General features: G+C 41.0%; 2 protein-coding genes across 2 annotated transcripts; both read left to right on the plus strand.

Annotated features, from left to right (window-relative positions):
- Positions 1-2,054: 2,054 nt before the first annotated feature.
- On the plus strand, positions 2,055-5,460 carry LOC115378945 (transmembrane protein 236). Its single transcript, XM_030079527.1, is given in 5 exon segments — positions 2,055-2,180; positions 2,183-2,469; positions 2,743-2,815; positions 3,641-3,764; positions 4,399-5,460. Coding segments are annotated over 5 exon segments (1,341 nt in total). The 3' UTR covers positions 5,130-5,460.
- A 6,328-nt stretch (positions 5,461-11,788) lies between these two features.
- mrc1a (mannose receptor, C type 1a) lies at positions 11,789-26,086 on the plus strand. Its single transcript, XM_030079991.1, has 30 exons — positions 11,789-11,948; positions 12,092-12,493; positions 13,225-13,398; positions 14,377-14,532; positions 14,621-14,734; positions 14,926-15,069; positions 15,581-15,763; positions 16,059-16,216; positions 16,821-16,937; positions 17,038-17,153; positions 17,834-17,982; positions 18,302-18,501; positions 19,055-19,170; positions 19,272-19,353; positions 19,437-19,581; positions 19,710-19,748; positions 19,850-20,013; positions 20,241-20,305; positions 20,485-20,585; positions 20,679-20,818; positions 21,070-21,178; positions 21,342-21,514; positions 22,655-22,760; positions 23,350-23,582; positions 23,686-23,851; positions 23,965-24,117; positions 24,829-24,945; positions 25,109-25,267; positions 25,354-25,386; positions 25,496-26,086. Exons 1-30 carry the CDS (start codon positions 11,879-11,881, stop codon positions 25,723-25,725), a joined length of 4,314 nt encoding a protein of 1,437 aa, XP_029935851.1. The 5' UTR covers positions 11,789-11,878; the 3' UTR covers positions 25,726-26,086.
- The last annotated feature ends 226 nt before the right edge of the window (positions 26,087-26,312 follow it).

Raw genomic sequence — 26,312 nt, forward strand, 5'->3', positions numbered from 1 at the left:
TATTCTTCTATTAAAATAGCTCCCCACTTGTTACTTTTTAACGTGCAAAAACAGACTGTCAGCTGGAGTTGTCAACATCTTTAATTACTCTCAACAGATGTTGGAAACAAACAGTCACAAAGGCAACTTGCAATATTTTGTTTATGTTTGATCTGAAGTTGCTGATCTCTCTCTCCTCTTACTGTACATAGGAGCATGCTGCCCTCTACCTGCATGTGTATAAAGGAAATCTGTGTATCTGTGGAAGTGGAGAGCTTTCCTGTCCTGTTTTGCAGCCTGATGGGCCTCTATGAGATACTGACCACATTATATGCCAACATCATAATTCATTGTGGTTTAAAGGTTAGGATTAGGTTTGTATTGGATCAGGAGGATGGCTGGTCTCAGCTGACCTGTTTTGGTCCATGGGCCTCCTGTCAGTCCAGCAATAAAACTCTTACCCAAGCCGGCCCCAGTCCCACACTTAAAAGCTAAATCAGACAGCAGCTCTCTGATGTGCCCCAACATCGACATCTTTCCCTAGCCAGTAAAACACTCTTACTCTGGTACTAAATCCTATCTCCACTGCAGTCATATTTGTCTATCTTGGCATCATATCTCTTTCACTTGGCAACTGGTTTTGGTTTAGGGTCTACCCTGTTTAGATGGTTTGTGAGACTAGTGTAAAGGGACTGTTGGCCTGGCTAAATAGGCCTAGCTAAGGTTGTGATACAGAGGGTCAGGCATGAGGGGCAGTATTTCTCTCATCCATGTAGAGGTATTTCTGATTTATCTGCACTGAACTGACTTCTGCCCTCAGTAATGGAGGCACTGCCTGAGAAACTGCATCATTGCAGAATCTAAAATTAGCTCCTCTCATGGTGTCCAGTAGAAATGTGTGTAAACTAAAGACAGCACCAAATATAGTGCAGACAACCTAATCCCGATCCAGTTACTTGATCAAGTGTTCGGGTGTCTGAAGTCAGGAACAGCACAATGACCAGCTGTGTCAGGTTTTGGGCTCCTGACTGAACATTTCAGCAGCACATTTACACTCCATCATTAAGTTGAGCTTCATGAACATATGGGGTTATAGCTTATTTCTGAGAGATTTTTTTCTCCCTTCAACTAAAAGTAATTTATGAAGTCATTTTTGTATATATGTCACATCCCTTCAATACTCTGAAAGAAGCTGTGTCTGAATGGTCTTTGAATTACACAGACCACTGATAAAAGCACTTGATTCATCATTTCAACTGATCCTGTTTTTACAGCAGTCCAGTGCAGTCATGTGCTACCAGACTGAGGGCTAGTATTGGGCCTACAGAGAGCTCAGAGAGACCACATCACTGTTATTCTCATCAAAACACACCTTAGGCTCAAATTATTTACTTGCACACAAGAATATGAGTGCGGTGATTTGGTAAATTGACAGAAAGACAGCCATAAGTTTGACCCACTGATGCTTTCTAGTATTGGTTATAACATTGCATAGTTGCTGGCAAGGTACCACAATGTACCACTAGATGGGGATGTCCAAATATAAAATTAGATGCCTTTAGGTTTTCACTGGTGACTGTGGTGTCTTGTCTTAGGGTTACAGCCACTTGTTCCAGGATGTTGTTGATTTCTTATGGCTGTTACAAAGACAACCTAAGCTGCTTGGTTTTGGAGAAAGTTGCAATGGTTAAAATGTGTGTAGTCCCCATTAACTTTGTGTCTGTACCCATGTACAGACACACATACTTTAGATGCTCAGAAAATATCATCCAACATATGTACCAGAATAGCAGATACAACATGTTGGATCTTAGCTTGAGATTGCTTTAGAGACACAGAATCTACTTTATCTTTTTGAACTTAGTGACACTTGTGAATCTGGATCTTCCCATTGAGATGTACACTGTACAGTACATGCACATCCTTCAGGGCACAGAGCTAGACAAAGTTTGTTTGTAACCTGTATATAAAGAGTGTAAAGGGCCAGTCACATCACCGTCACACCAAGGTACACAATGCCTAGTGCAGTGTAAGCAATTGGGTGAGCAGAGAGCCAGGGCTGTGGTGTGTGGAAAATGCTAGTGGAGGCAGACAATGCTCTGGTCCGAGGCCTGACCAGCCCTCAGAGGGACAGGGATTGCCTCACTGTGACAACAGCCCCCCTCTCCCTCCCTTCTTTTTCTTTTTTTGTTCGCCCCAGTGCAGGGGCTGCCACAGCATGGGCTCGGGGAGGACGCTGAAGTTCGCCCTGTGCGAGGTGCTGCAGTTTGCAGGCCTGAGCGTGCCACTCTTCATCGTCATGCAGAGGTTCGCCATCATCGTGGCAAAGGTAAAGAGCTCGGCGCAGCCCCCCGGCGACGGCAGCACGGCCTACTGGTTGATTGTGGCCTCCTCCATTGCCTATGTCACTTCCACAGCCCTGCTGGTCTGGGTGCCCATGAAGTATATGGTCTTCATGAAAAAGAAATTCCTCATCAGGAGGAAGAAGTGGTGAGTGTCTCCTTTCTTGGTCCTGAGGTCCAGCACTGTGCCTTGCTGTGTGTGGTCAGGAGCTTGGCTCACACTGAGCAGTGCTGGAGCTGAAGCTTGCAGTGTGATTGTCTGCTGACAGAGACCTAAACAGCTGGTCTGTGGTCTGAATAGGCCTGTAGCTGGTTTGGACTGCACTTGGCTGGTGAATAACATGAGTAAGCAACTCCCACAACTGCCTGTTCTCTTCCCTCCTTACTTCTTTCCGTCTCTCTTCCTCTGTCATGCTATCAGGAGGCCTGTGGCCCTGGTATATGTGATCCTCTCCACATTGCCCTGCTTTGCCTTTCTCATCGCCAGCTCAGAGGTAAAACATGTTGCAAATCATTTGTATCTGCTTATCTGACATTTAGTGCTCATTTTGAGCGCTGTTTTATATTTGTAACAATAGTCACCCTGTCATTGCAGTTTCTTTGTAGTTAATCCGGGCCATTATATATGCACTATCGAAGCAAGTTGTGTGGAACAAAAAAAAAAAAAAAAAAAAGACACAGGGCACAACTTTATACTTTAGCACCAAAGCATTCTAAAACTTTAGGTGAGTAGTGTAAGTGTGAAGCTCCTGTGAAAGGAATAAAGGTGACAATTTGCAAGGAACCCTTTAGTTCTCAGGGGAGGAATCTCCATCCTTATGGATAAGGAGCTACTGATAAGCAGCTTGGTTCCCCTTCCTGTCCAAGCGGCCCTCGTCAAATCATCTGTCCGTCAGGCACATTGTCACTTCCTCTCTGGCTGAAGCCCAGGTCCTATTAGCTGTCGATGTGGCACTTTCTACAGCCTGGGCTGACCCCTGGTCATTGCTTATCTGGTGTGTTTTACATAAGAGCCATAAATTCAGCTCAGATGACCTCCTGGTCCCCTTTGTTCTGTGTCCTGTTGGTATGAAGTCCTTACTTAAGCAAATACCAGAACTGCAAGTGATTAGCCCACAAACCCAGTCTTGCAGCAGGTCAGAAATGTAGACACTGTGATGGGTGCCCAAAAATGTGCATGATGTTGACTTGAACTGATCTGTCATACAGTAGTTTGGAAGTATCTCAGTTTCATTTAATTCAGTTAAAATGGCTATATAGCATGTCTCAGTAAAACGTTATGTCGAAACAGTGATTTTATGGCTTGCTGTCCATCCCAGGTTCAGATAAACAACAACATGAAACACGATACATTCACAGAGCTCCCTGTGTCACTAGTCCTGTTCTCTCTCATCTGTATTGACATTGTGGAAAGGATACGCCACTGCAGACTGACCGGACAGGGTGAGTGCAGCCCTCAGTGCACATTACACAACGCATCACACAAATCACTCACTGAGTGCTATAGATCCTGAACCCTCTACCAACTTCTATAGTAATACCGGCCGGCCGTACTCTGCAGGAGCTTGGGTGGCTTTGGCCAGCTAATGCAGATAATAATGCTGGGATATCTTTTATCTCTCTCTTGGGTCTGTAGCTGGAGTTGAAAAATACTGATGTGGCTGAGGAAATGAGCAGGAAATTTGTGAGCCCAGTTTGCTTCTCGTCACACTGTGCTGATTTGACAGAATCACAGCAATGTTTTGCTAAAGGACAGCTTTGTCAGTTTCTAGTAAATCCTTTTATCTGTGGAATTACTGGAAAAAAAAAACAGTTTTTCACATTTTTATTGACAGCTGCTTTATAAAGTTTTGGATCTTGCGAAACACCAGGTTCCTTGTTGCTTTGAAGTTACTGTGACATTAGTCATAGCTCATTGTATCTCGGTTGTGTTGATTTTTTATTTTTATTTTAATGTTCTTTTGTCATACATTTTCATAAAAACAAAGTTTGGGGTATTTGTTTGGTCCCATTTTGTAACCGTAAATCTTGTTTTGACTGCTTCTCTGCTGAAAACAAGTCTTTTCATTTTTTCCAGCTAATGAAACAGAGAGAGACGCCGATATCCCCTCCACTGTCCTCACACATGTGGAACAGGTAACATCAGTAACACCTGTAACACCAGCCGCACCAGGGCCAGCTGCGCCCGGCCAAGCTGCGGCCACTCCTGCACCGGCAGCAGCAGCAGCAGCAGCAGCAGCAGCAGCAGCAGCAGGTCAGCAGGTCAATGAGAGGGACCAGAACGGAGCAGGGGCCCGACCGGAGACCAACGGGACAGTCCCGGGGATACCTGGCAATTCTGGGAGACCATTCAGTATCTCTGGATTGAGCTCACGTTCAGCAAGCACTACAGCGTACCGCATTTCTCCGTACGCCTACACGGGCCCACTGCGCCTCCTGTGCGCCAGCGATGCCCGAGCGGACGTGTTTGTGGACAGCTTTATGTTCTGGATGGATACAGTGGAGATGGTAAGGGTGGCAGGACATCCCTCAGTCTACTTCTCAGGCTGGGTGTTCCCCATCTATATCTTCAGCTACATGTCCTGCCTGCGTCTGGTGGTCATGCCCCACAGCCCCCTGCTCTCCTCACTGGGAGTGGTCCTACAGGATCTGCCCTTCCTCTTTGTGCGTATCGGCCTCATCGCCTTCTTTGGCTTCGTCACGCCCCTCCTTTATCTGATGAAGAACCTGTTGGTCTGCCTGGCCTTTGTCTATTTCAACTTCATGACCAAGCTGAGGGTCTTCAACACAGAGAGGATGTTCTTTTGAGACCTAACCTTCATAGACAGACAGAGCAACTTTAAAAGATGTGGGGAGCAAAGGGTAGGCGCAATCAGGAATTCTAGTAGGATATTAGGATTAAGATGAGCAAAAATAGGAATGGATTTGTGTACGTGGCACAGAAGAGGTATTCCTTTACTACGGGAGAAAGCAGACTGCATGGTGGTGCTTTTCACAGGCCAAAAGGGAGCTGTTAGGCAATGTTTTCCCATTACGGACACAAAATGTCAATGGACTATGTGTTGTGAAAGTGTTTTATTTTTACCTTCTTGTTCAAAGTTATTTTTTTACCCCCCGAGTCCCCTCACCCCTGACCTAAGCATGGCACTTTGAGAATGTACCTGTAATGTCACTTCTTAAGAGTTTAAAAGAGATTTTTCTATTACCATAAGGTGCAGTGAATCTGTAAAAATATAAATCAATGTTGTTACCACAGGTTGTTTCTTTCTTTCTTTCTTTCATTCTTTCATTCTTTCTTTTTTTTCTTTTGCTAGGTTATCATAATCAAAAAGGAAGACAAAGCGTGAGTTTGTACCAATGGCACATATATATTTTGGTAACATTAATAAAGAAAATAATTCAAATATCTGTCTGAAGTATTTAGTGTGATCATTCACATGCTCAAGTTTCACAGAGAGTAAGCTGACTGATGCATAAATCAGAAGAGGAGTGTAAATGGGATTTGGTGTGTGTGTGTGTGTGTGTGTGTGTGTGTGTGTGTGTGTGTGTGTGTGTGTGTGTGTGTGAGTGTGTGTGTGTACATGATTATGTTCTCAGGTATGAATTCAGTTCAATTCAATTCAAATACACTAACTCAGATGTTTCATCCCATAGGCGTCTTTACCTTCCCCACTCTAACAACATTCATGTTTCAAAGGTGCACAAGCATCACATCTGCAGTACAAAGGGACCAGTCATCCTCTCATTAGGACGGTTCTCTTGTAATGTGTCAAAAAGCCCCTTGAGGCTGTGGTGCAAAAGCATTTCTGCCTAACACCTGGGCCTACTTCATATATCCTTATCTTATTAACTCATTCCCTCATAAATCGTGCAAAGTCACAATCTGACCTACAGTATAGTCTGGTCTACAGCTCACTAGGAATAGTCAGATTAAAGATTACTCTTTATTTTTGACAGCATCAGTGAAGTTCAGGTGCTTAAAACATGCACTGACACATTTATTTTTTTACCCTGCATCCTTCTTACATTTAAATACATAATGTACATTTCATTAGAGAAGAAACTAAAGTATAACTGATACAAACTTGGGCATAAATTAAGTCTCACTGTCGACACAGGAGACAAACATTAATTTTCTAGTACTACAGTTTATTTGCATTTATGCTTTAAATTTGATTTAGCATCACATTTATTTACGTCTGTTGGGTAGACTTTTAATACGCCCACAGAATGTTTTTGCTTTCCCCCTCCAGAGAGGTCAGAGGTCAGGGTCATCTAATACCCAGTCAGACTTAATTACTACATGCTGTTGTTTTTCTGTCTCTTTATTTTTAAAAACCTGCCATTATGATTGAATTTCTAACAAAATAGAGAAAGAAAAGAAAAGGAAAAAAAGGAAAAGGGTTGCTCATGAGCACAAATGTTCTCCTATTCCTGAGAAGATATCATTTTAAAAAAGCAAGGTCCCAAAAGTACAAGGTACATGTTATTTCAGGAAACCGGTATCGTTACTGGATGAATGAAGCAGTGCTACGTCTGTGCTGTCAGGAGTATGAAATGTTAGCTGGTACAGAAATAGAAAAAAAGACACAATGATACGGAGTGTCTTTGAGGATGACTTACAAAAGAGCTCTGTTCAGGTCTGGTCCACTGTGAATGCTTCTCCTCCAGCATCCACCCCCGCCAGCCAGGCACAGCGCCCACGCTTCAGCCTGAGACTTTTCATTCTCTGAAATGTTTTTTATACAATTTTCTTAGAAAGAAGGAGAGATTGGATCAATAATAATTCAACAGTTACAATGGCAGTCACTCTAATTTCACCAATCAGCCACAGGCAATAGAACTGTTTCTTTTATCCCAGCCATTGATGACAACCACAGTGATTGCTCTCCTTTTAAATAGCAGTAATGTTGTGGTTGTCTAAGTTTTCTAAGTGCACCTAAATCACAGCTTCTTGCTTGTCTGAAAGTGTGCACTAAATCATTTCAAATGCTTTGGTTTTGCTTGAAGATACATTCACTAATGCATAAATTAGTCTATTCAGGCTATTTATACACATGCTGATTTTTTTCCCCCCAGTAAAAGTATTTGGATATGCCACTGTAAAAGCTAATACAGTGCCAGTCACACAGGCATGAAACCAGCATGGTCTGACAATGAAGGAGAATTTTTCAAAAGACTTAGAGTAGATTACTAATCTATGATTAAACGCATGCGTTCAGAGACAACTGTAATTCACACTTTTGAAGTTTTTCTAGTGGTTTGTTATTATTTTTTCTGTCACTGTGTCAAATTATGTTTACTGTGGTGGATAGTTTCACTTCACTCACTTACTTACAGTTATGGTTATTTCTGCACAGTTGTCTTAATATCCAGTGGTCTAAGGATTGTCTTTGGGATGGGCTCCAGATTATAGAGTTAACCTAACAGCCATGAAAGCTGCTTTCTATATTAGCTCCTCCAGAATAAAGACTGCTCCCGTCTGATCTAAGACCTGCAGCACACTGTCATGCCCAGGTGTTACAGTGTGTTCCTGTAGGCCGTATGGGCTAAAAGGTGTTCTGTGCTCTCTGTGCTTTAGGCTGTTTTAGTGATTATTGTCAAAGTGTCTGTGGAGGTTCTCAGTCATCCGGGTCATGATTATTCACACAGATTCAACTCCATGTGGATCCTGTCAAAGTATTTCATTTTACACTCACCTGGGGCCCAGTTTAAATATCTGAATAGGTATCCATTGCTTTTCTGCCACCCACTCTCCAGACTGCTGAGTCTGATCCATGAATAAGTTCCCACGCCGTTTCTCAATCCTGTCTGTACATTATAATATTGGATGACTAATAGGGCGGCAAGATGACTTCAGCCATTTGTGTCGATAAAATTTGATCTCCCTTGTGATAAAAGGTTTCTCAAGATGCAGTGCTTCAGCTGGCTTTTCTTCACTTGATCCACATTCATGCTGAAAGTCTCTCTACCTGTCATAACACCAGCTCACCAGTATAGCCTACTCACCAGATCAGCTAATCTGGAGCTCCTTCCACTTTGGCATCCACTGTTGCACCATAATCATTTCTATGTTCACCCAGCAACTGCAGCCTGTTGTGTTGGACTCAGTTTTTAAGCCACAGAGAGTCTCATTCTTGCACAGGAGATCACTTTACTTTGTTCAGGAAAAGACCAGCGGCCTTACTTATGTCTTTAACTTTTGATCCTTAGGGGAAAAGACCAAGGAAATGTGACTGGGAGGCAGTGGTTTACCTGTGATGGATCTGACTGCAGGGAGCCATAAAGATCACTGTCTTCATCACAAAATCTTGCATCTTGGACAACAAAATTAGGATTTTTTTTTCTTAAAGTGATGCAAATACAGGATAGGCTCAGCCTCACTTCAAGACATAGGAAACCCCTCTCCTAAAAATTCTGCCAATCATGACTTGACTTAGTTGGTATATAATCTCAATTCAACTAGTAAAAGGAAAACAGAAGTTTACATTATATGGAAATAACTGCATTGTGATTGTGAATACATTTATTATATTTGTCAAGTCAGTCAGACCCACATGTATTTTTAGCCATTTTTTTGGTTTTTTGATCAAATACTTGACGTTAATAACCTACAATCCTTTCAAGATAAAACACCAAGGATTGTACAAGAGACAATTTGACAGGGGATTTGTAGGAAGTGGATGAAAACATATAATAATAACAATATAGCAGGAGCATAGTTTTCTCTGGTGGATGATAGTGTCAGATAATTATCCACTACTGAGTCTTAAATACAAATTCTGTCATTTAAATATGTAGACAAAATGGTCTGACAGTGCCCAGCAACCTAAACAAATGTATTGCTCTTGTGAATATATTTCTGCCTGAGATTTTTACTGTGCAAAACACACTGCTCTATCCATAATTTATCTGCAAATGACACGTTTATAATCACAGATAATTGCTGGCTAGAAGAGTGCCAGAAATTACAAGCAATGGCGTTTCATGTAATTGCAGTTTCCTTGTAGCAACACCTCAAGAAGGATTTACAATAACCAGCGTAAGATTGAAAAGAGTGTGATAGAAACTGTGACGGATCTATACATTTTTACATGGGGTGACAAAGAGGAGTTTTGGCAGAGTGGCTTCAGGGGTGGTGGGTAGATCAGGCAACCTTAATGTAAATTATTTTACTTTCCTTATACTGGAGGTGCAATAATAATTACCTATAGCTCCTTGCAAGAAATCCCCTCAGTGAAAGAGATAGACTCCTCAGAGGAGCTCTTGACTGAAAGCTCAACAGGGACCCAGAGTTGCTGCAATTAGTAGAATCACTAAGGCTTTCCCAATGAATGCTGTTAAACTACAACAACATCTGCTCTACTACAAGATATCTACAGTACAAGCATATCTGGGTTCCCTCAGGTATGCTTGTACTGTACATCTCTACCTCCAGGGGCCACCATGGAACTGGTGTAGATGGTGGTTAAGAACATACACAAAAGCTTAGATGAATGAAGTCTGGAACTATTTCGTAAAGACATGTCACCAGTCAACAGCCCATTGCCCCAAAGCTGGTGGAAATCTTCTGAAATGGCCACACATTTTCAACCATCAGTTCACATCAGCTTATAATTTGGTCTTTGTGATAACTATTGGGCTGTATAACAGTAACAGTAATAGTCCAGTTACTCATAAATATTTGGGATCAAATGCAGTGATCATTTTATAGCATTATTTAGCCCAATCGACCGCCACTTTGTACTCTGTTCAGCAACTGCTCAGCGCTGCCCCCGATGTCCAAAAGACTGTACTGCATTTTTTTTTTTTTTTTTTTTTTTTTTTTTTTTTTTTTTTTAATTTCTGTCTCACTTTAGTCAAGTATCTTCACTGGGCTGTCTCTCTTTACAGGTTTTGTGTCAATTGATACATTGCATGATAATGTATCAGTTTGTGTGTGTTCTGTGTTCCATTCTAATAATACAATGTAACATTAGAACAGAATGCCTATGCAAAGCCCATATAGAGAGAAAGTCCAACCAAGGCTGACTGCTGTGAGACAGATAATCCGGTATGTGCAGTATCACATAGTCTCATTCATCTTGAATTTGTTTCCACACACAATGCTGATGGTACCTTTAAAGATGCCACAGTTAACTGTAGTTTCTCATTATGTATAAACTTTACTGTACAGACTTTACAGCCCTGTGTTGACTTATTGTAGTCACAAGACAAGATTTTCACAGGTACGTGACCAGCCCCTCTGGCAGATGTGGTTCCCTGTTGGCATCCCTCCAGTTTGATGCTCATCTGGTCTGCTCTCTGCTTACTTCCGCCAGTAGGAAGCAGGATTTCCTCCTGTTCCCTCTTTCTGCACACTGGTATCGTCACCGCCCTCTTCTCCTGAAGCCTCACAGATCTCCTGAGGGCTATCATCCCACCAAATCATCACATCAGCACACTGGGCACCACTTTCATCATTTAATCCTCACTCATGCTGCTGCGCACATTTTTAAACTGGCACATACCTGATTATAGAGCTGGTGCCCCTGAATTGGGTGACTGTCTACCAAATAGCCTCAAATTCAGACCTCTTGCTGCATTTCATCTGCTCTGTGGGTTGGTTTCCAAGACAGATTTTGCACAGTCACGGATTGAAGCCCTATTTATAACAGATCACGATTCAACAACAACAAAAAAAAAGCAAAGTACTAAACCTGAAAAGGCCTTGTCTGATGAGCAAACTCTTTGATTCCCCAAATACACTGCCTGATTTCTCATTTGTCTTTGATTAGTTTCCAAATAGAAAACTGTTCCATTTAGGACTCCCTTTCTGAGGGTGGTAACAATGACAATGAATTTAATTGCTTATTGAGCCATAAGCCAGTGCTGCTGACTTTGTCTTAAAAGGCCACAAAGAGTGAGTCTGGACTCACTGCACTGCAAAAAATCACCATTTTAACACATCATTTAGTCTCATATTCAGTATTAAAATCTTGCTTCCAATACAGTTCCACTCGTTTCAGGATGTTTTTTTAGGAACAGAGATATAACATTAATGCTAGAACAATACATGATAAGGCAGGTCAAATGCCATTTTACTGAGGAAAATTGATAAAACAAGTTTATCAGCATTGGAAACAAGTGGGATTATCATATCCTACTGGCAGATTTTCTCACTTGTTCTAAGAAAAACAAGATTTGAACACCAAATGTGAGACTAAATGACTTGTTAAGATGGATATTTTTTCCTGGTGATCTTGAAGCTGTCACTGGTGATTTTCAGTCTGCTGGGGAATAGAAGGATGAGGTCGTATGCCTCCCGCTTCCTCCCTTCCTCTCCTGTGACTTCTACTCTGTGGAAGCTCATGGAACTCGCTGTCGTTTGGCTAACCTTACCACCCCATGTGACAGGATATACCTCAGTGGGATTAAGTGGGACAGCACCGTGTCTCTGTCTCATTGTTGCTCCATGACATACACCTTAGCACACACCAAGACCTGCTCTCTCTCATGACTAGACAACTACTTTACACCCTAATCCAGCTTTGATAGCCATCTGTACACCAAGGAGAATGTTACCACGTCCATCTTTAGCTGTGCTCCTCTGTCTCCTGCAAGTCCTCTGCATCACTGCTGATATAGGTATGTACGCTTCACAGCAAAATACACTTTATGGCTCGATTTGCAAAGATCTGTGTTTTGAAGTTGTCATTTCTAATGTGTTGCTGATGACAATATGACATATGAGCCAGATTACTCAGAGCAGCTGTTCTGTGTTGCTCCAGACACCGGCTCCTTCGTCATCTACAATGAGAACCACAACAAGTGTATCAGGGTGGAGAGTGCCAGCTCGGTGACAGTGGCCCGCTGTGATCCTCACGCCGAAGACCAGAAGTTCCGCTGGGCCTCGCAGTCGCGCCTCCTCAGTCTGTCCCTCAAGCTGTGTCTGGGAGCGGCGGAGATAAAAGACTGGGTTAAGGTGCTGCTCTTCCCCTGCGATGAGAAGAATGAACTCCAGCATTGGCAGTGCAAGAATGAGACTCTGTTTGGCCTAAAGGACCGGGACCTGCACTTAAACTGGGGCAACCGCAATGAGAGGAGCGTCATGATCTACCAGGGCTCAGGGCTCTGGAGTCGCTGGAGGATTTATGGAACTCGGCATGACCTTTGCTCAAAGGGATATCAAGGTACGAATTTAAGAAAAAGACAAAATCTCAGTACTGTCACCTGCAGTGTGTAGATTGGAAGCGGCTGCAGTTTTTATAGATGGAAAAGATGCTTCAGAGGGCCCATTACCAGTATTTTCTTCTGCATGAAAAAAAAAAAAAAAGGTTTGTTCAAGAGTTGAACTCGCTAACAACACAAATGAACTCTTTAATAACTCTTTAATAACTTAACAACTTACACTTACAACAAAAACATTTTTTACATTTTTACATTCTTACATTTTTACATTTTTACATTTTTATGTGGAGGATGGCTGACTGGCTCATTGCTTATTTCTTGTCTTTTCCTCTGTAATGTTTTAAAGTCACGAGTGATTAAAACTTATTTTAATCACTCTCTAAAATTGCACAAAGCAGTTTACCTGAAGATTTTTAGACTGAAGTTGAATAAATTCATCATTGGGAGTCCTGAGTCCTGATCTGACCAGATTGCTTATCTACTTCAAGAGAAACATGTGACTCTCTGTGGCTAAAGCAAATGCCTCTGAGTGAGAGGGACAGTATGTTGCTGAAGGTGCTAAAAAGGTTGTGACATGGTTATATCAGTTTCTACAAATACTGTATCTTACCTTTTAGAGATGCATGTTAAAGTGATATAAAGTTTGTAGCAGCAGTATATTGATAAATGCAAGCTATGTTGTTAGACAAAGTGGTGATGTTGTTGATTGACCTTAACGTTTGTGTCTCCTCAGAGATTTTCACAATAGGGGGCAATGCGTTTGGAAACCCTTGCCAGTTCCCCTTTAAGTTTGGAGAGAAGTGGTACGCTGAGTGCACAGTGGAGGGTCGGCCAGATGGACAGCTGTGGTGTGCCACGGAGACAGATTATAATAATGACAAGAAGTGGGGATTTTGCCCTACCAAATGTAAGTCAGACTAAGAAATCTTAAATTTCACAAATGGCCACACATATGCCTAAAGAGACTGTGACATTTTTGCCTTTTCATGACTAATGATTCAATCACGTCAGTGCAAACGGTAAAAGTTCTTATCATACACACAGTGTTCAGTTTCAAACATTAAATGTTCAGGCATGAAGGGAAAGTTAAACAATCATCACGATGAACAGCTCATCAAGCAGCACTGAATCCATAAATTATCTTGTTTTTCTGTGATCTCTCTCTCGGGGCTATCACTGAGGAGGTCAGTGCTCATCAGGTCTGGTTTCTGACCCCCCTCCCCACAGCACAAAAACACCGACACTTCCTCTCTCCAGAGTTGTCAACACAGCACTGTCTTTCTTTTCCTTTTCTCACAGCCCTGTCTTTCCCCTGACGTTGCTCTAAAACTGGGGCAGGAAAAAGGCAGGAAAAGAAAGCAAGTGTCCTTTCATTATAGTTGTAGATATGACAGGCATGTAGAAAATGTCTTAGATGTGCATCTGTGTCCTCCAGGTGAATCTGCTGCCTCTCAGCTTTTACAGCTTTTAGAAAATTCTCTGCTCCTGAGCATCCATTATGGGTCAAGTGCTAGTTTTTATCTTTTTAGGCAATAAATAAATTCTACACTGGAAAAAAAAAAAGAAAAGAAAAGAAATCTGACAGCGGGATGGGATAATTTCACTTGTTTCCAGTGCTAATCAACTTATTTACTTCATTCATTTTCTTGGTCCTAGTGGATTGAATTTTATCATTAGATAAATGTAGTTCGTAAAAAGTGCAATATTTTACCCTGAAATGGAGGCTTAGTGTTATGAGCAGAGAAATATGCCATGTCTCTATCTGTGTTTAACATTGCTTAGTTATTTTGTACGGTTTTATGGTGAGGAAAGAAGGCTTTTTGTAGTGTACCCTTCCAACTATTTGCACATTTCCCCCTTTGCCATCCTCTGGCTTGTAACACAGCATCTTCAGGCTGGGACACCGACCCAGTGACAGGGGTGCAGTACCAGAGGAACGTCCAGTCCATACTGACCTGGCACCAGGCCAGGAAGAGCTGCCAGCAGCAGGGGGCCGACCTCCTCAGCATCGTCGAGCTCCATGAGCAGACATACATCTCAGGTACCCCGTTAACCTTTGATCCGCTCATAAGCCTGTACATCATGTCTGGTGCACTGATTGCAGTGTAACGCCCGTGTTGTTGACTCAGGATTGACCAACACTTTGGGAACATCTCTGTGGATTGGACTGAACAGCTTGGACTATGAGAGCGGGTGGCAGTGGAGCAATGGAAACCCGTTCAGATATTTAAACTGGGCGCCAGGTTAGTAAAGACATGCAGGGTGATGCTATGCCACTGCAAGGTAATCACAGCAGGCTGCTTAAATGATCACGGCATGTAATAATCACATGTAGCATTAGAGGTGTTGAGGAAGATTTGTGAGTGTGTTCATATATGAATCAACAGATGCTGACAGTAGAAATAAATAATGAGTTCATCCATGTTTTCAAAAGGCCATCCCTCATCCGAGCCCGGGCTAAACTGTGGAGTCCTGAATGCTGGCAAAGCCTCGAAGTGGGAGAGCAGCGCCTGCACCAAGAAACTTGGGTACATATGTCGCAAAGGAAATTCCACCAGCATGCCCCTTCCGTCTATAGGTAAAAAAAAAAAAAAAAAAAAAAAATTGCCAGAATGTTGCTTGTTGTTTACAGCTGGGTGATTGATTGATAGTATATCGATATTGCAACATACGACTAGATATCTTCTGGGATTTTGCATATTGCCACATCATGATATGGCATATGTTGTTTTCCCCTGATTTTAAAGGCTCCATTACTATAAAGAGTAATTACTATAAAATGAAATCTTCTGACGTTATTAGACCGTTCAAATTCTCCTGATATTTCTCTGTACCTGCCTGATCATCAAATCCACATTGCTGATGATTGTTTATCAAAAAATATTGCCAGTCCTACAATATTGATTATATGATTTTATATGATATATAAATATATGATTTTATATGATATATAAATATATGATTTTATATGATATATAAATATATGATTTTAACCATATTGTACAGCTCTTTGTAATATATTTCCTGTTAGAAATAGTGTTTGTTACAAATTTGTTTTCAACTTTTGCCTCTTTGATCTCCGTCCACAGGCAAGGACCAGCCCAGCTTCTGCCCCAGTCACTGGGTTCCCTACGCAGGACACTGTTACTACCTGGAGCGCACTAAGAAGATGTGGAGGGACGCCTTGGCTGCCTGCCACAAGGAGGGAGGAGACTTGGCCAGCATACACAACATCGAAGAGCAGAGCTTCATTATATCCCAATCCGGATACTGTTAGTGTACAATAAGTCATTTTGTATATTGATTCCTTGGTTTTTACACTGCAAATATCTGCTAAACGTAGTGATTTGGAAAGCAGTTGAGTGATTTCCAGTAAGCAGGATTCATAAACTGAAAAATAAGATCAGACTGAACCATGGTATAAATTCTGATGCAGAGGATGTAAAAAAAAATCTCACCTTTTATGATTTTAAGGGCACTAGGATTACAGTGTATGCAGATGAGACGGGATCTCAGACAAAATATCTATAACCACTTTATATCTCTGTGTACTTGTAAAACCTTCAGTGGCAACAGATGAGCTGTGGATTGGCCTGAACGATCAGAGGAACCAGATGCTGTTTGAATGGGCTGATCGCACCCATGTCACCTTCACCCGGTGGCAGACAGGCGAGCCGTCCCATGCCACCAACCACCAAGAGGACTGTGTCCTTATCAGGGGAAAGGTCAGTGCCACCCATCGGTCTTCAGAGACAAAAAAAACAAAAAAAAAAGGTTCCATTAGCACAATTCTGCCATGGAAATTTGTCATAAATGCAGCAAAACTATGGTTTATGAAAATCTTAAAGCCCTGACTCACCACGGTTCCTTATGTGCTCGGGCTGGATGGTCTGCCTTATCCACCCATAGACTTCAGCATTGCTATCTATCCCTAAAGCCAGTAATTAACTGGGGAAAAAGGGATTTTAAGTATGCTGCTGCATCTGCTTGGAATCAGCTGCAAAATGACCTGAATCTTCAGGAGCTGGTCTCACTTGATACATTTAAGTAATTCCCTAAATAATTCATAATGCCCCTCTTTGATCCATGATGGCGATGACTTGTGATGATGGCTAATGAATATTGTTTGATATGTAATGATTCTGCAATTTATTTCCTATTTTTATTGTAACTATCATCTTGTATGTCTGCAACCCTGCTATCTGTGCTGCTGCTGGTTTTGGCCAGGGCACTCTTGTAAAAGAGATTGCCAATCTCAATGAGTCTCTCCTGGTTAAATAAACTCTCCTATAATGGTCTTCTCTTACCTTCTCTGTACTGTGTGTGCAGGATGGTAAGTGGGCGGATCACATGTGTGAGAAGGCGTATGGATACATCTGTAAGAAGAAGGCCTCCACTACACCAGGGCAAGGTGCCCAACAAGATGCCAACCCAGGATGCAAGCTTGTAAGTAATATCTCCTCCTTTGAATTAAGTATTAAGTATAAAAAAATTGACCAGCTTTAGTCCTACATGGTTCACCTCACACAGCTCTTATCATCTGAAGGGCTCGGTCAGGTTTGGTTCGTATTGTTACAACATTGGAGCTGAGACGAAAACTTTTGATGAGGCAAAGCAGGCCTGCAGGGACGCCAGCTCTAACCTGGTGGACGTGGCTGACAGGTACGTCTTTATGGTCACAGGCATTATGCCTGATTTTTTAAAATACAAACCATTACACAAATAAGAAAATCAGCAACGCAGCCTTTTTTTCTTTTCTTTTTTTTTTTTTTTTTTTTTTTATTTTGCACCAAAACTATGAAATTCCCCACCCAAGGCTATAACAAATGCAGGCTCTGTGAACATTTTAAAGGATAACTGAAAACTTGTTTGCTCAACGTTCCTTTTAACTAAGTGTCCTTTTTGCATTTCCTTTGTTTTATTATTTTATTCTGTTCTTTTACATATTTTATTATTTTTATGTCTTCCCTTTGTTTTATCTCCATCTTTCATATATTCTAGTGATACTTGTTCTTGCTTTTTCTGGCTCTATTATTTGTAATGAATTAAATTTAGTATTTTTAAATTTCCCAACAGTGTTAATCACTGTGAATCATTACATAAATGTTCCTTATACATCAGTCGATGCAAGAACTGAAAGCTTGACATGAGTTTTTAATGAGTTTTGATTTCTTTTTTAGTTTTTTTTTTTCTAAGAATAATTTTATAAACCACAGTGCAAAGTAGGCCTACATTATTTTGTGAATGTTTAAAGAAAGTTGAAAAACAGTAATATAACCTTTAAATGAGCATCTGACCGAGGCTTTAGTGGAGAGTGTATGTGTTTGTGTGTTTTCGTGCAGATACGAGAGTGCCTTTTTGATTAGTCTGGTGGGTCTGAGGCCGGAGAAGTATTTCTGGATAGGCCTTTCCAACATGGAGGACAAATCCACATTCAAGTGGACTGTCAGGAGAAAGGTCTCGTTCACTCATTTCAATGTGGGCATGCCAGGTACGGCAGATTTCTCTTTACTTACCTATGCCTCCTAATTATTTTGCATTGCCACATATTACAGCTGTTAATTGCATGAGCATAAGTCTTTAAGCCTTTACATTTTACTTCATCATTCATTCTCTTTTTTAAATTTTGATCAAACTTACATTCATTATTTACTCCATGTACTCCCCTTAGTGTGCACAAGTTAGCTGAAGGCAGATCTACTGTTTGACTGTTTGACATGTGATTTTTTTTCCACAATCCCATTCACATTTCACAGCTGCAGTTTATCTATGATCTTTTCTCTTGTCTCTTTTGGTGCGTTTGAAAAAAGACAGAAAACAAGGTTGCGTTGCTATGGCAACTGGAGTTTCTGCTGGATTATGGGATGTTGTGAGCTGCAGCAACAAGGAGAAGTACATCTGCAAGAAACCGGCTGAGGGTGTGCTGATGACAACGGTGCCACCCACCACCCCGGCCCTGAGCTGCCCGTCTGGGTGGAGGCCAGCTGCCAAAAGGAGCGTCTGCTACAAAGTAAGAGCACAAACTTACATCAACATAACAACTATCACAGCTAGTAGCTATGGATACGAGTACAGTTCAACAAGTTATTTAGTCTCATATTTAGTCTTCAAAATGTTGATTTTCTTAACACAAGTGAGAAGATCTGACAGTGGGATGAGATAATCCCACTTGTTTCCAATGCAGATTCACTTGTTTCAGGATTTTTTGGGGGAAAAAGTATAAATATGTTGAAACAAGGCAGAATAAAGCAGATCAGCCCAGCAGTGTCAAGAGAGACTGGCACTCGATGCAAGAAGTTGATCAGCATTAGAAGCAAGTGGGATTATCTCATTCCACTATGAGGTGTTTTTCCACTTGTTTTGAAAAATGAAAAAAGATATTAACACTCAATATTAGTCTAAATAACTTCTTAAGGCAGCAATTTCTTACAGTGTAAGTTTGATAGTATGATAAGTATGATAAGATGTAAGTATGATAGTATCCTTCCCTTAATATTTTAACATGACTGTCACTTTAAGTATACTCCAAACTGAATACATCTGTCTCTCTCCCATCACAAAAGCTTTATAAAAAATCATCAGAGAATAAGAAGACTTGGGCTGAAGCATTGGAGTTCTGCAAGGCCATTGGTGGGGACCTGATGAGTATTCATAGTGGACGGGACCTCGACAACGCTCCGTATGTTGGCTTAACACCTGAGCTATGTCCAGACTTCTGTTACTCTTCTAAGCCATTCAAATAATCTGTACAGGTATTCTGACCTGCCATTGTGTGTGCAGGTTTCATTCCTCTGATGCGGCCTGGATTGGCCTCAGCGCCCAGGATAGCAATGCAGGATTTGTCTGGACAGATGGGACGGCTGTAAGTAGTGCCTCATATTTATCACAAAAACCCCTCTCACTTCAGCTCTCAACAGTATTTAATTTCTCAAATTTCCCCTCTAGTTTAGCTATGAAAACTGGGGCTTCGGGGAACCAAACAACTACAACGATAACGAGCTCTGTGCAGAGATCCAGTTTTACTATGGGCGGCACTGGAATGACAGACACTGTGAGTCCTACAATGACTGGATCTGCGAGATACGCAAAGGTAACAGCCACTGGAGTTCATGTTCACACCGCACTGCTTGTTAGTTTTGCTGAGGTAATTTCATGGCAGTGAGATACAGCTCCACACTGTGACTCATACACCACCCAAATGGTCCTTTATATTTCCAGGTGTGACGCCCAAACCTGAGCCGTCCAAAGTTACACCAGGTACCAGCGCTTTTTCCCACCGCTCCATTTTCCATCCTGCTCATCCCTCACAAATGCTGTATCAATAGGACACCTGAGAGCTGTTTTGTTCTCTTTCTCAGTGTACAACACCACTGAAGATGGCTGGATCATATACAACGACACACAGTATTTCATCAACACCAACAACCTAGCCATGGAAGCTGCTAGAGCCTTCTGCAAATCAAACGCTGGTGAACTTGCAGTTATCACAGCAGAGAGCGAGAGGAGGTTCCTTTGGAAACAGGCAAGATCTAGAAATATATATATATATATATATATATATATATATATGTGTGTGTGTGTGTGTGTGTTCCTAATGACACATTTTTGTATGTTTGCAAAAATCCTGCAAAATCCTGATCTTTTGGAGTGGGAAAGCAATCTCAGATGCACCCCAAGTACTTTACCATTAATATATTTACCAGTTAAATTTTGTACTTTAATGAAACCTTCACCATTATATTCCAACAGATATCTAGAGGCTCGGAGGGACAATACTACATTGGCATGATAGTAAATTTGGATAAGTCTTTCAGGTAAACCACACCATATTTTTTTGCTACTATTAAAGCATTGCCCTACATACCGTCTACTCTTCACTGGCAATCTGTCGTGCCAAGTTTTTAAATCTGAAACAAAAAGCCAACATAGGGGATTACAATGAGTGTTTTAATTTTAAATTTCTTGCTTAGTACCTCTCCTTTTGTATTTCCAGCTGGATGGATGGCACCCCTGTAACTTACACTGCATGGGAACAAAATGAGCCCAACTTTGCCAACAATGATGAAAACTGTGTGACTATATACAAGAGCATGGGTGAGTCTAAAGCCTACAGGTGCTTTGTTGCATTTTTAAATGTTAATATCCAAATCATTTTCAACAGGTTTTACTTTTTTCCTGCACATATAGGCTACTGGAATGATATTAATTGTGGTGTTGAGCTTCCCTCCATTTGCAAAAGAAGCGCTAATTTCACCAATACAACTATTGCACCCACTACTGTGCCTAAGGGAGGGTGTGCCCCAGAATGGATATCTTTCCATGGAAAGGTAATGATGTAGCTGATGCATACCTCAGCACAGAGGACACCAATACACCAGTTAAACTATAGTATGTATTCATTTGTTCAGGGCAAAGGGATCTTCCTAGTTACTGGATGAGATAAAAATACTCATTTAAATTTATCTGTTATCATAAAATGCATTCTCACATTCTGACATTGTTTGATGACATCGGTTATGTTCAGTGCCTTTGCATGTGTAATTACAGCTCGCATTGCTAACCCATTGTGTTTACACAGTGCTACAAATTCATTGTGGGGGATGACAAGAAGACCTGGCATAATGCCAGGACGCACTGCGTAAACCAGGGAGGAAATCTGGTTTCTATCCTCAGTGAGCAGGAGCAAGGTGAGTGATACGAACAATGCAAAATGCAAAATTCGTCCATGATGTGAAATGAAATAGAAGTGGCTGTGTGCAAGGTGTGTATTTCATTGTGTGGCAAAGCTGTTTCATCTCAGCACACCAGAATTTCAAGTTGTTATAGCATTACTGGTCCTTCCTCTGCTAGCATTCCTGACAACACAGATGCTGAAATATCCCGAGGACTTGTGGATAGGCATGAACGATGTCAACTGGGAGATGCGTTTTCTATGGACAGAAGGAAAAGGGGTTTCATACACCAACTGGGCCAAAGGACATCCAACTTCAGTGCCTGATGGACGCTATTCATTTATGGATGAGGTTATTTCACACGGCACTGCTGCTAAACCCTTTTCGGCAAAAGCTTTTCCAGTTCTTTTCCTCTCATTTAACATCCTAACAACCATCTCCTTGCAGATAACTCTTCTGCACTATTTTAGCTTTTGGAAATTAGAGATTTTGTCCACTGTTTAGCCCTATACAAAGGGCTTTGATAAAAATGCTACTGTATTTTGAATGATGCATTTACCTCTCAGCTTTTCTTAACTTCTTAACCTGGAAAAAGTGTACTTGAAACAGGTGATATCACTATCTCCATATCTCTCTCTATAATTATCATTATCACTATGACTTTGACTATCACTGTGTCTGTCTCTATCATTATTAGAATAACTACCTCTCTCTCTCTCTCTCTCTCTCTCTCTCTCTCTCTCTCTCTCTCTCTCTCTCTCTCTCTCTCTCTCTATCATTATCACTGTCTCTATCTACCATAGGACATGAGGTTTATTCTAACTTCAGAGAACTAAAATGACTGCACAGACATGATGAACAACACATGATACTAACCATGCAGAGTCATTTATTTTTGTTTGCTCATGAATTGAGTTCAATGTAATTAAAAGTAAGTATTGTTAGACAGGGTATTAAATGAGCCATATTTCAAATATGGTCTCTGCTGATATTCAAGTTTAAGGTATTTCAGTCATCGTAAACCCTTGATGAACATTTATTTGGACTATTTCCATCTTGGTTGGAATTTGGATGAAAAATGCTTTACTTCTAAGTTTGATTAGTGAAACCAAACTGTGCATGAATCAGTGATAAAATTATTGGGATTTTATTTTGACACTGAAGAATACCACTTCATCACCAAGTATACCAACCTCTTTAAAACCTCTATTATTTCATTTTAATTCATTCTATTTTATTGTATTTTTTATTTTATTTTATTTTATTTTATTTTATTTTTTACTTTATTTTATTTTTTGCTGCCTCTGTGAAGCACTTTGTAACACTGATTTTGAAAAGTGCTCTATAAATAAAGATTTTTATTATTATTATTATTATTATTATTATTATTATTATTACCATTGTTGTTGTCATTGTTGCTGTTGTTGTTAATATTATAAATGACATGTTAATATGTTAAAGGTGAACTGACTGGCCCCTTGTGCCTGGCAGGTGTTTGACTGTGTGATCATGGTGGGCAGCTCCTCCAGACAGGTCGGGTTCTGGAAGGTGGAAGACTGCAACGCACAGCGCAGCTTCATCTGTAAAAGGAGCATTGGTGAGGAAAATGTCATCAAGGACATTTTATTATGAATCATAATGATACAATTTCAGCCTTCAAAATAACTTCTTTTCAACATACAGCCATTGCAAAGACAAAATAAAACTCAGGACATTTATAGTTGTCCTCTTCTGCATAAGAAGAACACCAAACAGATTCTTCTGCAGGAGATGACGTCACATAATGATTGAAACTGGCATGGGTTTGTTGTGATTTTTATGGGTTGGAGGTTCGATATTTTCAGATTTATGTTTCTCAAACAGTATCTACAACAAAGCCATGAGATACAGCTTTCATGATTATTTTGAATTAGTTGTAGGATGTGCTGCATGGAGACACTGGAATGCATTAACCAAATACAATGTCAACCATTAACCAAGCAGCTGATTGCAACTAAGGGCAGATCTGATTAGATTTTTGCCAGCACTTAACCTTAAGCTGAACATTTCAGTATCCTGGATTAGCTTTATTTCATTTGTTATCCTATTATATAGTTTGACACCTTTTATAGAAAATGCTGTTTGTGCAAAATCAGTCCTTCTATGTAGTATACCACAATAATAACTGATGTGTCTCATTAACCAAGATTCTCAGATTGTGATCCCGCCCACAACTGTGGTACCAAAGGCCTTCTACAAGCTTGGCAATGACTCGTACAAACTGGTGGCCCAGAAAATGAAATGGGATGAGGCTAGGAGGCAGTGCCAAGCAGACGACGCAGATCTGGCCAGTATCCTGAACCCAATAGTCCAGGCCTCCATCACACTGCAGATCCACAAGTACAAGGAGCCTGTGTGGATTGGCCTCAACAACAATGTGGTAATGAGCCATCGTTCATCTCAGCAGCTCAGGTGTCAGATTTCCTTGTGGAAGACCTTCATGTTCCATGTAAACTTTATTGAAGATTATTTCTTTTTTGTAGACCAGCGGGCGGTTCAAATGGGTTGATAACTGGCCCCTGTCTTATACCAAATGGGGTACAGATGAGCCAAAAAACAACTACGGCTGTGTGTACATAGATGTGGACAAAACGTGGAAGACTGCACCCTGTAGTAACAACTACTACTCTCTCTGCAAGAAGTCACCAGGTCAGACAATCCCTCTGCCCTTACTCCCTATAATAACTACATCACAAAGCCCTGAGTGTGGTTTACAAAGTTTTCAGATGAAGGCATGATCTCTCTCTCTCTGTCTTTTTCAGACATCGCACCCACTGAGCCCCCGCAGCTTCCTGGTAACTGCCCAGAGCCAAAGAAGAGAAAGACCTGGATACCTTTCAGAGGCCATTGTTATACTTTCCTCAGCTCAGTGGTGGACAACTGGGCCCACGCCTCAGTGGAGTGTTTACGAATGGGTAAGCTATAAAATATTTCCATTAATCAAGATTATTATTGGGGTTTAAAAAAAAAAAAGGATTCTGCAGTCCTTGGTTCAACAAACTGTGCATGTGTGGAGAACCTCAACTTTTTCTCCCTCATCACAGTTCTTGCACTTTTAATAAGTGTGATGCAGAAACATTCATCATGCAGAACAGTGGTTTTTAAAGTTGGGTCTAGGGACCCCAAAGGGTACTTGAGGTGCATCAAGGGGGTCCTCAGCAAAATGAGGAGAATAGTTTAGTTGAATTATTATTTAATTCACTAGAAACTGATACTTACTGAAACTGAAACATCTTTTCATATCAGGGTCCATAGGGCAAAATCACTTCAAATGGTTTTCTGTGGTGTCATAAAGTCCAGTTGGGCGTCATGAAACATGAACATGAAAACCTCTGATAAAGAACATCGAACACTGCTTTTGATATTACTAAATTACTGAATTTTCCACAAGCCACATACAAAGGCCCTTGAAACATTGGTAAAAATCCTCATTTACCTTCTTGTGCTGAATTTTTGATATGCTTAAATAAAAAGAAATAATTTGAAATCTAAGTCATTTTAAATACAACCTGAGCCACGGCCTAAACTGAGCCATGAAAAAGGTAAACCACTGCACTATTTTATGTAAAATCACGCAGAGAGTAACTGAGAACTGGATGATATGATGATGTTGCTGTGTTTCTCAGGAGGGTCTCTGGTGAGCATTCAGGACCCTCTGGAGGGCCAGTTCATACAGCAGAACCTTGAGCTTCTACAAGACGGATCCAAGTCCTTCTGGATCGGCTTGTACAAGAGCCATGAAGGTGAGCGTAACATTCAACAGCTGGATTTAATCTCACTGTCCTGCCCTTAATTTCACAAAAAAAAAAAAACCACAAACCAAGCCTCATGCTAGTTTACTGACATTAATCGTTAATGAATGGTGCACCTCGTTTGGTGTTCCCTGCTGGACTCCCCTCCTTTCAGGTGAATGGATGTGGATTGATAACAGTGTGGTGGACTACACCAACTGGAAAAACGGGATGCAAAAGTCAGATTTCTGTGTGGAAATCCATTCTGATAGCGGACAGTGGAGTACACAGAGCTGCAGCAGATACAAGTCTTACATCTGCAAAACACCCAAAAGTAAGTTTGACCAGCTGTTATGTTCGTCAAAACAGGCCCAGCTGATAAATCAGGTGCATACATTAATTGGTTTCCTTTTGTTGCAGCTATTATCCCAACAGAAAAGCCTCCAGTTGTTGGTAAGTGAATGAAAAATATCAGATCTTTTATCTAAGATATAGTTTGATAAATCTTGATGAATCGGCTCATGAAACCTACTAATGTTTGATGTGTTACTTTCTGCTGTAGCCCACATTGTAGAAGAGGCTCCACACGGGTCTGCTGGCATCACTGTGGCCATCGTGCTGGTAATAATCGCTGTAGTGGGTCTCGGTGTCTTCTTGCTCCGTAAACGGATACCCACCCCCATCCTGGGAGAATCCACCTTCGAAAACAATTTATACTTCAACAATCCAATCCGCGCCCCTGTGGACACTAAGGGTCTGGTGGCCAATATAGAGCAGAATGAACAGGCCTAGAGAGACAGAGAGAGACCAGCGGAGGGCAGCCTCTCTGCTGTCCAGCTTAGGATGGATACACACTACCAATTTATCAAAGAACAATTTGCCCCCTAGACAACGTCTTCAACAACAAAAACACTATGAAAACAATATGATGTGGTTATTTTCACGCCAGTCTAGCCCTTTCAGTTTTTTTTTTAATTTAATATAGTGCACTTCCAAAGATAATGACTGCATGAAAACACTGCACTAAATTAATTGTGGACGAGATAATATAAAGTGAATAATCTATGACAAATGTAACGTGATTATGTGATTTTTCGGAGAAGTGTACAGATTTTGTTCTTTTTTGGCTTTACCCAATCAAGTTTCCCGAGAACACATTTTTAAATTCAATTGTTCAATGTTCAGATGTTTTTTTGTTTTGTTTTGTTTTTTGTGCACATTTCGCATTCAGATGGTTTTTGAAATGCAAAACAGGCAGATCACTTTCAGTTTAGATGCCTCAGTTATTTTTCATGGACTGTTCATCACCCCTTTAGTGACTCATGACATTGTAAATAGATGCTTAATAAAACAGAACTAAATAAAACTGAGTGGTCTCT

Source organism: Myripristis murdjan, chromosome 20, assembly GCF_902150065.1.
Source record: "Myripristis murdjan chromosome 20, fMyrMur1.1, whole genome shotgun sequence".
Lineage (NCBI taxonomy): Eukaryota > Metazoa > Chordata > Actinopteri > Holocentriformes > Holocentridae > Myripristis > Myripristis murdjan.